General features: G+C 46.4%; 1 protein-coding gene across 1 annotated transcript in view; it reads left to right on the forward strand.

Moving 5' to 3' along the window:
• Positions 1 to 1,004: 1,004 nt before the first annotated feature.
• Positions 1,005 to 12,337, forward strand: part of Kdsr (3-ketodihydrosphingosine reductase) — a 36,575-nt gene continuing 25,242 nt past the window's right edge. Inside the window, exons 1-5 of the mRNA XM_052736464.1 lie at positions 1,005 to 1,227; positions 5,235 to 5,324; positions 7,940 to 7,996; positions 10,521 to 10,586; positions 10,798 to 10,893. Of these exons, the coding sequence (XP_052592424.1) occupies positions 1,120 to 1,227; positions 5,235 to 5,324; positions 7,940 to 7,996; positions 10,521 to 10,586; positions 10,798 to 10,893 (417 nt within the window). The 5' untranslated portion in view covers positions 1,005 to 1,119. The remainder of the gene's footprint in view (positions 1,228 to 5,234; positions 5,325 to 7,939; positions 7,997 to 10,520; positions 10,587 to 10,797; positions 10,894 to 12,337) is intronic.

Below are 12,337 nucleotides of genomic sequence, written 5' to 3' on the forward strand. Positions count from 1 at the left end.
CATGGCTTAAGCAGATTTGCATGGGAGCCTGCAACTAAGCACAAGAGAAATGAAAACACACACACACACACACACACACACACACACACACACACGTGCTGTGTGTGAAATTATACACTGCCGTAGATTTTACTAAATTTGTTCAGTGAATGTGATGGTGGTAGTGAATGCCACAGCACACTAGTGGAGGCCAGAGGACAACCTCCAAGAGTCGCTTATATTATGTGGGTCCCAGGATATCCAGCACATAATCTTGAGGCTTGACAGCAAGAGCCCTTACCTGTTGAGCCTTCTTTCCGGCTCAGTAGCATTGTTTTGTTTGTTGGGGTTGGTAGTGAGCAAGTGATGAATGAAAAAAAAAATACAGTAGGATACTGTCGGCAGTAAAAAGAAATTAAATACTGTTAGGCATACTATGGAAGAACCTTTAAAGTTATGCTAAATCAAAGAAGCCAGCACAACAAACGGCATATTATTAGAACTCCATTTTGTATGAATAGGCGAATCCAGAGACAGGTTTGTGATTGCCTATGACTGGGCACAACGTAAGAGGAAATGGGGTGTAACTGCTAACGACAACAGAAGTTCTGTGGAGGGCGACAAATTGGTTGTGGCGATAGTGAGACACTCTATTCTAAAACCACTTTAAATCGGTGTTCTGGTATGCGAATTAAATCTCCGCCACGACGGCTTGTTTTCGATTGCACCTGCCTTGATAACAAGGTGAACACCGTCCTGGGGAAACTCAATCATCACAACTCCCAGCCCAGGCGCACAGCGAAAGTGAGCCGTGACCGTTTTCTAGGTGCGCCAGGAATATACGAACTGGAACCTGGGATTTCAGAGTGGAATCGCGGGACTGTGGCACGAACAAGATCCGGAGATCCGAAAGCCACCGTTTGCAAACCTCCCACGACGTGGGCGGAGGGCCCACGGTACCCGTGCGGAGCCTGCGCAGCCGAGTCCCGACGCTGGGGGGCGCGGACCCAGGAGCCAGTCCGACGGCGGAGGGCCCCGGCTCCTCCTCTTCCCCTCTCCGCGGTGCCGCCCTCGCCCGCAAACCCAAACACTCCGGGCTGCTGGTGCGCGTGATCTCCCTGTGGTCGCTCGGGCCGAGAGATGCTGCTGCTGGCCGCCGCCGGCCTCGTGGCCTTCGTGCTGCTCCTCTACATGGTGTCGCCGCTCATCAGCCCCAAGCCCCTCGCGCTGCCCGGCGCGCACGTAGTGGTGAGTGGCCTCCTGTTGCTGAGCTTGCCCGGGGCGGCTTGGCCGGCTTGGGCCACCGAGGCCACGGTCCCGGGAAGGGACGGCTGAGTGGGAAGGGTCAGCGGCCACCGTCGCCCCGGCACTGCCCTGCCCTTCCTGGCCTCGGGAACCCGCCCTCGGCGGCGCCAGGCTCCTCCCTGGGCTGCAGAGCAGTGTCACGGAGAAGGCGCCAGCCGAGTTCCCCGGGGCTCGGGGGCTCTGTGCTGCTCGCTGCTCCGCGGAGCATCCCTGGTTGCGGCTGTTTGGGTCTTCAGTTTTCCCGATGAGTCAGTCAACAGAGAGACTCAGAAACTTTGCCAAGGACACAGCGGTCGGTGGCTGGCAGGATGAGGGCGCGAACCCGAGTGAGAGCAGCCACTGCCCCGGGAGTCCTAAGGAGCCCGCAGCACGGAAGGGACCGGGCCTCTGGGACTGGCCCAGGCAGCTGAGACTGGAGGGTGGCATGTGCAGGAGACAGAGCCAGAGGGTTCTAGGAAGTGACACACCTGAGGGGTGGCCTGGCAGCTTGGGCCGGCAGGAGCCTTGCTGATATCACGCTGCTCCAGTGCATCCTTTACCGTCGGAAGGATGAGCTAACCAGCTCGGTTAGGGCCTTAAGATGGAAGGAGATATGAGTGGTTTGGTTTGTTTCTGGCCGGAAGCTTGCGCATTCCTAATATGCAGGCTTAGTTATGCCTCCTCCCCCGAGTTCAGAGCTTCAGCCCTGGCCATTTCAAATCCATGTCTTGTGTGGACCCCCCAACCCGAGGCACACTGAGGCAAGGAGTTGGGAAGAAGGATGGCTAGTTTCTAAGCTGGCAGTCCCGAGTGCCCGCCCATAGGTGACTTATGTGAATGTATCCACGTGAGTTCCCACTCATCTGATTAGGGTGGCTGTTTATTTTAGTGTGCTTTATGCCATACAGGGGTTTGTGGGTGACAACGTGTGTTTTCGTTAATTTATCCTTTGTAAAATTGTTGACTTATTCCCAGCCGCTGCTACGCACGATGTGGAAAGAGAAGGCCAACCTTTACAATCATGCCAAGTTTTGAAAGTTTTACATCCACAAGAGAACTGCTTCAAATCATAGCTAAAACGGTTGAATTAAGGGCTGGGGAAACGGCTCGGTTTGTACAGGGCTTGCCAGTGCATCAGGTCCTGAGTTAAGGACGCCAGCACCAGGAGGGTCACAGGCCACAGAACCTGTGGATCCCTGGAGGTCACTGACCAGCTTGCCTAGACACTTGAGTGAGCTCCAGGTTCAGTGAGAAGCCTTGTCTCAAAAATTAAGGTGGAAGGTGAGCGAAGAAACATCAGACGTTGACCTTTGGCCTCTGCACAGGTGCACCAACATACACACAGAGCTGAATTCTTTCACAATTTTTGCTTACAAAGAGGAGCTCAGCTAGGGGAAAGGGGAAGAGAGCCAAAGTCAGAATGAAAATTTCGATCCAGCATTTACAAGGTACTTTCAGCTAACCTTGATGTCCTTCTGTCTCCTTTACCCATCACCCGCACAGGTGAGATAATGGCTGCTTCAATGGACACGAAAATCTTTTCCGGCATCCTAGTTCAGTATAACACATTGTGTGTGTGTGTGTGTGTGTGTGTATGTGTAAAATTATCTCTGTGTAGATAACTGTAAATGACGTGACGTGGCATGCATTATGCATATGATGTCACCATCTGTCTTTTAATATCCTGAGAAGAGTAAGATGTGACGTAGCTGAGCCCTGTTACCGGAGCGGGAGCCGCACCTTACACTGTCCACCTGTGCGTCAGCATGAACAACTTGTGATTGTTTTCTGCTTCATCTTTAGGGCAGTTCCCACATGCTGATGCCCCCTGTCTGATCGCAGCAGTGAAGCTGTGCCGGTCTTCTCACCCCTAGGTGCAGCAGGCAAGCTCGTAGTGCCCGTAGTGAGAGCTGTATGCCGTGGTTAGAGAGATGCGATCATTTAAATGGTATTTGCAGTGATCAGTAAGAGGGAATATAAGGAAGGGAAATTAGACTGCACCTTTAGTGCCCTCCGTCTGGCTTCTGTTTAGTGATTGTCAGGTGACTATACATTTAACATTTTCTCACCCATTGTGAAAACCCTGATAGCTCTCATAGCTCCAGAACAACACAGTCCAGGATTAGCCTGACTGTATCTTTACATGTCACTCAAGAAGTAGCTGGCTTGGCAAGAAGAACATCATTTTTGTACACCCTGATCCAAAACCCAGGTCTTACTCCTGTTATGGAGAGCATTATAAATTGCAGGGCATGGATCTTCTGGTTTTCTTTAAAGTGAATCAACACCATTTGCTTTTCTGAAACTCCTGGCTGGTATTTACATAATCCTTTGGAGCATAAAAGTTTTCTTGGTAACCTCATTTCCACTTCCATCAATTTATTAAACAATAAATAGGGAAACTTTATTTATAAGCTTTGGCATCATGTTTTCTTTGTGGGAATGGCATTAGAGAACATTCTGCAAATTAAGGACAGTGTTTATTTAGTGCCTGGTTGTGCGAGGGGACGAGGGGCTGGCATTCTCAGTGATGAGTGAGATGGACTGGTTTGGTATTTATCCTCAGGGATCTGATAGCCCAGCCAGGAAGCCAAGAGTATCCAGATAGCTGTGAAAGGTGCATGGCGACAAACCAGGAAGACAGAGTGGTGTGTTCAGGAAAAGCTTCCTGGAGGTGGGGACAGTAGGGTCATGTGTGATAGAGGGATGCCAACAGCTAAGGCAGCGTTGTAAAGCATGTGAGGACATTTTAGATTCCCTGCCAAAACAGCTCATAAAATATCCTGATATCAAAAGCCTCCCCAGAGACAACATTTAGCCAAGGCAACAGGTACGTTTTTATAATAATCCTCAGTAGACATTTGGTTAATAATCTACCAAGTAAATCTCTCCATTAGAGTCAAGGTGAGGGTAAAGAGAAATGAGGTATTTTCAAGTACACAGAGATACATATCTACGCTTGGAGGGTTTCATGATGATAGGAACATTATAGTGTGGGAGATGTTCTTTCTGCATGGTTTTAGAATAGTAAAATATTCACAGTAATCCAAATGTATGACTGGAAAATGACTAGATTTTGACAGAGGTGGGTTTTGTTTGTTTTTAAGAGAGGATCTCACTGTATAGCCCTGCTGTCCTGGAACTCACTATATAGACAGAGAGACTGGCCTGCCTCTGCCTCCAGAGTGCTAGGATTAAAGGTGTGTGCCACCACTGCTTTGCCTGGTCTTGATGGAGCATTTTAAATGCAGTATTGTAAAAGCCTTTTAGTCTTTGAACATTGACAACATAACGTTGAGTGCGTGCGTCTTCGTTGGGATCAAGCCCAGGGCCTTGCCTGTCTTAGGCAAGAGAGCTCTTCCACTGGCCTTAGCCCTGTGACATGTTTTCGTAGACCTAGTCTTGTGTAGATGTGCAGGAATGAAATGAGATTTGTTTGTATTTATAATCAGCAGCACTAATGTATTCTTTCTTAGGTAGAATTGTAGGGCACATTCCTCTTGGTGACCTCAAACAGTGTGCAGTTTGTAGCTCTTCACTGAAAACAATCAAAACAGGAGGCCCTGCTGAGGTGTAATCCTTCATGCTTGCACTCTTCCAAATGATAAATCTGCTACAAAGAGGTTGTGATTCTCGCAGATGTTATGGTTTGTTTTGTTTCTGAGACAGGGCCTCATACAGTCCTAGTATCATGAAGCTGTCCATGAGAATGGCTTCAACCTTAAACTCCCGATCCCCTGCGGATCCTCAACCGAGTGCTAGGCCTGTGGGCGAGCGCCACCATACCCGGCTTGTAGAGGAGTTTTTAAAACCCGTAATTATGTTATATGTTATATGGAGATCAAACCCGGGGCCTCATGAATACTAGGCAAGTGCCCACAACTGAGCTGCACTCCTTCCCATCACAGCTGTTTTAAGTCTGCTCTGTACAGAGGAGACACTGCTGAGACATCTTCCTGGTGTCTTTGTAGGTCACAGGAGGGTCCAGTGGCATCGGAAAGTGCATTGCCATCGAGTGCTTCAGACAAGGAGCGTTTATAACTCTGGTCGCACGGAATGAGGTAAGTGTTCCAGGGTCCTCATGACTGACTTACTAACGCAGTAAGTCCGAGAGACTGACTTGGTGCTCACACCTGTGTTGGGATGCCTTCCTCCCTGATCCGAGGTGTGACTTCTGGACTATTGGTTCTTTCTTGTACTGAGGCCAAGGACTTCTCTACTGAAGTCGGATCAGCTCAGCAGGTTCTTATTTACTGCTGTTAACATGCCAGGCACTATCATTCGAGATAGGACTGAACTTGAGGGGAGACTGAAGGCATTGTTAAGGAGTACATCTTACTGAAGGCAAACAGATGTGCTGGCAGAAGCCAGTGCGGGGTGGTGTGTAGGTGTTTATCTGTCATTTCTCCCTGTAGTTTGCTTATGACATGATAGGCGTCTTTGGTGGCATCCACATGCCCCAGCGGAGTTTCATTCCTCCCAGTATGTGTAGCAGTGTATTTTTTCCTGTGTCTAACCAATTCAGGGGGCTGTTTGTCTTTATATTGGGGGTCTGTAGTCTTGCTAAAGTTGCTTTCAGAGTGTAAAGCAGTGGCTGAAACCCTTTGTTCCTTTTCGGGGCTGGGGCAGTGGCTGCTCTATGGTCACTGTTCTTGACTACAGAGGATAGGGCTCGCTTGGCTTGTAGCAGATCTAGACAGTTCTGTTGAACAACGGAATGAAAGGAGGGACTTGGAACATGCATAGTTAGTTGGCTGAGTGCTTCCCCAGGGTTTGTGAGTCAACTCCAGGTAGAACTCAGCATGAAATGCATGTCTATAACCCCAGCACTAGAGGTATAAAAGCAGAAGGATCAGAAGTTCAAGGTCACCCTCAGCTGTACAGCTAATTAGAGGCTAGCCTCGCCTACGAGAGACTCTGTCTTTAAGGAGAGGGAAGAGAAAGAGAAAATGAGGTATGGTACCGCTGCATGAGTGATTAGCTGCCTAGGTAGGGGTGGTTAGTTGAAAAGGCCTAGTGGGTAGCTGGGCAGTGGTGGCGCACACCTTTAATCCCAATACTTGGGAGGCAGAGCCAGGCAGACCTCTGTGAGTTCAAGGCCAGCCTGGGCTACAGAGTGAGTTCCAGAAAAGATTCCAAAGCTTCACAGAGAAACCCTGTCTCAAAAAAACAACCAACCAAAAAAAAAATTGTTTATTTTGCCAGGTGGCATTGGCATGCGCCTTTAATCCTAGAACTCAGGAGGCAGAGGCAGGCGGATCTTTTGTGAGTTCGAGGTCAGCCTGGTCTACAGAGCGAGATCCAGGACAGGCTCCAAAACTACACAGGGAAACTTTGTCTGAAAAACAAAACAAAACAAACAAACAAATGCGTTGTAATGTCTAAAGTTAGCCCGGTGGTGTTGGTGCATGCCTTTAATCCCAGCACTCAAAGGCTCCAAAGAAACCCTGTCTCGAAAAACCTAAAAAAAAAAAAAAAAAAAAGGAAAGGCCTAGTGGAGAAGGCAGGCCAGAAAGAATCTCTGGAGAAAATTATAAAAATAATGATCCAGAAAGGGGCTGGGTTTGGTTGTACACACTTGAATGTCACCTAACATGAATGGAACCACGGATGTAGTAAAATGCCACTTGTTGAGTTTTTAGCAAGGCTAGAATTTGACATGAGAGCTTCGAATGAGCAGGTGGCAGGCTGGAATCCTCACACGGTCATATTTGCGTGAGCATGCAGAGGGCTTGCTGGCATGAAGACAGTCTTTAATTTCGCATAACCGTCCCTTGCAGTCTGTATTCAATCCCCAGCATTCAATAGGAATGTATGATTTTGTCATAGACATCATGTTTGCAAACTCCACTTGTCCTTTGAAGATACCTGTCCCCTCCCCCCTTTATTGTATCACAGACTAACAGATGGTGGCCTTGTCAGACTTCCCATTGGCCCACCTCTGCTGCCTCCTGTGTAACTCCAGGCTTGGTTTTAGCCTTGCTGGGGATTGAGCAGGGCTTCGGGACCCTCCTCCTTTGTTCTTTTACACCTTCAAATTATATTTAAATCTATGACAAATTTAGGTTCTATAATCTTGGACTTGTTTATTTGAAAATAACAGAACAAAATGGGGTACTTGGAAAAACTTGGCAATTATCTGGGTAGCTCTGTAGGTCTGAGGAGTATTTTATACCCAGATGTATATCCATCCAGTCCTTCCAAAAAGTGATTGAGTTTTGCTCTGTTTTTATAGGAAAGGAGGAGAATACTGATGTTATCCTGCATAAGCCCCCTTGGTGTGCAGCCACACACCTTTAACTTCGCAGAGCATTGTGTTGCTGTGTGTTTACGCTCTGTCACTGCCGAGTACCGGCGGGTGACAGTGTCTGTTAGCACCAATAGGCTGACCATGAGTGCCGTTGACTGGGATTTGAGGTTCGGTTGTTTTTCTTTCACCTCTGCAGTGAATTTAAAACCATGCTGTGACTTATCCATAGCCTCACATATTTTGCCTCTTTCTCAAGCCCGGAGTTGGCTACTGTAGGTTCTGTCCTGCAGAGCGTAGTCTCAGTCCAAGCCCAGAGTTAGCTACTGTAGGTTCTGTCCCGCAGAGCGTAGTCTTAGTTCAAGCAGTTGCCTTTTCTTTCCTTTTGAGCAAATGCAAACAGACAGAATGTTTCTGTGTTGCTTTTAGGACAAGCTGCTGCAGGCGAAGAAGGAAATCGAAAAGCACTCTATTAATGATAAACAGGTGAGGTGGCGCCGTAGGATTCATTCTCTAACCTGACGGACAGTTGTCTAAATGGGAGAAAGGATGTTGCTTCTGCTGCAAGTAGGTCACTGAAGGCATTTATGACTTTCCCAATTAAAATATATTTTAGGCTGCCTTTTAAAAGATGAAAGTGTTTGAAATAACTAGAATTTGGATCAGTCCAGAAACCAAAAGGTATGGACTTCCATACATACCTAAAAATGGCCAAGCAATGATGCTTGAGAAAATGATTTCATTTCAGCTACTTAAAAAACAAACAAACAAAAAAACCTTGAATACTTAGGTGGAAAGAACATATGAAAAGAAATTAGTTGTGTAATTTGGGGTACCAAACTGCAGTGCAATGTGTATTTTAATGACAAGATAAGTGCTGCACATCCATCATCTAGTTTAAAGAAATGGGATGTAATGGAGTTTCTGAACCCCTCTCCCCCAGCCTTTGTGCCCGATACCAGCCTCTTGTTCCTAGAGACCACCTCAAACTTGACTCTGAGGTTGTCCATTCTTTGCTTTTCTTTAAACTTTTACCGTCTGTGGTAGTGTGTGAGTCCCTAAATAGAGTTTTGTGTGAGTGAATGAATACACCTGTGTGTGTACATCTGTACTGACATGCGTGCACATATGTGCACACTTGTGGAAGCCACAGATCGACACCGAATGTCTTCCTTGGTCTCTCTCCATCTTAGGTTTTTGAGATAGGGTCTTTTGGTGAGCCTGGAGCTCATGAATCCACTGGACTTGCTGGCCAGCAAGGCCCCCTTGGTTGTCTCTGCATCCCCGGCACTGAGCCTGTGTGGGTGCTGGGGATGCAGACTCAAGGCCCTCAGACTTACATAACTAGCACATGGCCAACTAGCCACCTCAGCCCCTCAATAGCATGCGTATGTATGTGTGTGTGTGTACTTATATATACTTACATTTTAAAGTTCTGCATCTTTTTGAACTTTGGCATTATTCTTATTTTCTTAACCTGCCTTAATGAGACCATTCTCATAGTGTGCAATTGCTCTACTTAAGACACACATTTCCTGAGTTTTCATACAGAGTTGTGCAACCATAACCACAATCAACTTTGGAATGTTCCCAACACTGAAGTCTCCATTCCGCCATTAGTAGTCACTCCCCATTCCTGTCCTACCCTCCTAGCCCTAGACAAGTACCAATAAACTTTATAGCTTGATAAATTGATGTGACATTATGACATTTTTATGCAGTGTTATGCAACTTTATTTCTTCATTCTATATTATTTTTAAAATTCATCTGTGCTGCTGAATAAAATAGCTCATGTGCTATTTTCTTTTTTTGAGATGATTCTTTCCATGGCTGTGCTGTCCAGGCTAGGCTCAAATCCCAAGGCTCAGATGATTCTCCCATCTCCACTTCTTAACTAGATATGACAATAGGCATGCATCCTACTACCCACCTTCACTGAAATGCACTGTTATTGGTATGTGATATGCAGTTGTATGTGCAAACCACTTCTACTTACCTGTTCTGTAGTTGGTGGCTGTTTAAGTTGCTTCCACATTTTTGTATTTGTTTGTTGCTGTCATGGCAACCTTCATTGTGGTCTCTTTACACACATGCTCAAAAATGACTGTGACTTTGGGGTCTGGGGCAAGGCGAAAAGCAAAGTTTCTCATCTCTCAATGGCTGGGAAAAGGGGGAGGGGGTCCTCAGTACACGCTGCCCTTCAAGGACACACCTCAGTGGCCTACATTCTTGCTGTTAGGCCCTCCTTGTTGAAGGTTCCACCGCCTGCCAATAATGCCACAGACCAAGCCTTTAACGCGGCACCACAGATACAGATTTAGTCCCAGACTTTCCATATGCCTGGCTGCTCGCTGTGGCACCCACTGCCCTGTCCCTTGTCACAACCCCGTACCGCCGTATTATTTTGTGGGTGTGTTCTTCCATTAATCACACTGACAGCAGATTTAAAACACTGAGATTTTATGTCCAAATTTGGCCTTCATTACTGGAAAGCATTGGCTTTAATTTTTAAAAGTATGTTTTACAAACGATTTTGATAGACCAAGCATTTTGGTGCACCTGTAGCTTTGTAGTCTCAGTGTTTGAAAGGCTGAAGCAGGAGGATCATTGTGAGCCCCAAGCTATCCTGGGCTATATCTAAATTCAAGACCAGCTCAGACTGTGTAACAAGACCCAGTCTCAAAAAAACACTAGTTTTGACACCTGCTTCTCCAATAATATTTTTTACACTTTGTGTGTGTGTGTGTGTGTGTGTGTGTGTGTGTGTGTGTGTGTGTATGTATGTGAATGTGAGTAAGAGAGGGAGGGAAGGAGAGAGAGAGAGAGAGAGAGAGAGAGAGAGAGAGAGAGAGAGAGAACAAGAACAACTCGAAGATGTCTGTCTTCTGTCTTCTTCCACTATGTGGGTCCCCAGGATAGAACTCAGGTCATCAGGCTTGATGGGAAGCAACCTTACCGGATGAGCCACCTTGCAGGCCCTGACCTCTCCCCCTTCTCCCTTTTTAACAGGTGGTGCTTTGTATCTCAGTCGATGTGTCTCAAGACTATAACCAAGTGGAGAATGTCATAAAACAAGTAAGAGGCAGGTCGGGGTGATTTCAGTTCACTGCTTGACTTCTGGTTGCTTCTTACTATTTTGCTATGTGGCTTGGAGTTGGCAACTCTTCCTATAGGTTCAGTGGTTCAGTGGATTTTATTTATTGACCTTGTTTTTCTGCACAGTGAATCTTTCATTCTGTCATGAAATGTTTGGAACAGTATGTAATGTTCTGGACTATTCTTCCAGGCACAAGAGAAGCTGGGTCCTGTGGACATGCTGGTCAACTGTGCAGGAATGTCTCTGTCAGGAAAGTTTGAAGAACTTGAAGTTAGTTCTTTTGAGGTAAGTGACAGGTGTTTGCTCACCTTGAGTCACAATGATATATCTTCTATTTTAAAACAGGCCTGCCAAGAATCTCAAGGACTAATTTACTTTAGTACTGAAGAAATGGACATTAGATTTGAAATCTAAGTGCAAAGCATTTTGTGGCTGGCAACGCATCAGTCTTGTTTTAGTGTTCTCCTAAGCTTCCATCAGGGTAATGGGTTTTGAAAGCTTGACTCTGTTAAGTTCAATTGCTCTCCTTTCTTATAGAAAGCAAGACTGCTGGACCAGTGTCAGAGCTGTCTTTTCATAGACTGTAGGAAGTACCACACACTCATAGATGCACTCAAGGCTTGCAGGAGAATTGAGGGTAGCAAAGAGCAGAATGGTAGGACCTGTGGGTCTGAGGTGCCCTTATCAGCTTGGCATACAAGAGGGTCGTTTATACTTACATACGTTCATCTGGGTACAGTGGAGGTGAGATTGAAAGATGATGTCAACAGCTATGTAAATAATCAATCTGGGAAAATGATTGTAGTATAAATATGAAGTAATAAAGCAAAAGATTTGGGGGTTCCTAGAAAAAAGAGGAATGAGTGTGTGAGTATGCATATGTCTGCGTGTTTATCTGATTTATGAGTATGTGTGTGTGCATGCATAAGATGATGCCATAAGAATATTTAGACTACTGAGAACGGGGATAAAGACTGGATTGAGGAATAAATAGTTACTAAGTTGAATGCTGAGACCCTTGGAAGTAAGGTGTGTGTGTGGAGCAGGAGGAATGGGCATGTTTACATTTGTGTCTGAGATGGCCATGCCGGTGTAATCACGTGGATGTTTTATGAAGCTTTGAATAAAAATAGAAGCAACAAGGGGCTGGAGAGATGGCTCAGAGGTTGAGAGCACTGGCTGCTCTTCCAGAGGTCCTGAGTTCAATTCCCAGCAACCACATGGTGGCTCACAGCCATCTATAATGGGATCTGAATGCCCTCTTCTGGTGTGCAGTCATACATGCAAATAGAGCACTCGTACCAAAAAAAGGGGGTTGGGGATTTAGCTCAGTGGTAGAGCGCTTTCCTAGCAAGCACAAGGCCCTGGGTTCGGTCCTCAGCTCTGAAAAAAAAAAATAGAAGCAACTAAGTATGGAAATCTAGGTGAGTGTTTGATGGTGTCACTGAAGAGGAGACACAGCTCATTGCTGGGGTGATTCAGCGGGTCCCATGTGGTCTTTGGGTGACATTTCTGAGATTGCGCTCACTCATTCTAGCCTTTGCTCTGATGTCTTTTCCCTCCGTGATTTTGCCTGTAGCCCTTCCCTGTAATAAATCCCCTACCACTGTATGCTGAGGATCTTGGAGCCTTCTAGCGAATGACCAAGCCTGGGGTGGTCCCAAGGAGCCCCATAGCCTTCTCTTAAGTCTCTTAATGGCTTTTCTCCCAGTTTCTTGGAACCGTATCT

The sequence above is a fragment of the Peromyscus californicus genome, unplaced genomic scaffold (genome assembly GCF_007827085.1).
Source record: "Peromyscus californicus insignis strain IS unplaced genomic scaffold, ASM782708v3 Scaffold_14__1_contigs__length_90479793_seg_1, whole genome shotgun sequence".
In the NCBI taxonomy this organism is placed as follows: domain Eukaryota; kingdom Metazoa; phylum Chordata; class Mammalia; order Rodentia; family Cricetidae; genus Peromyscus; species Peromyscus californicus.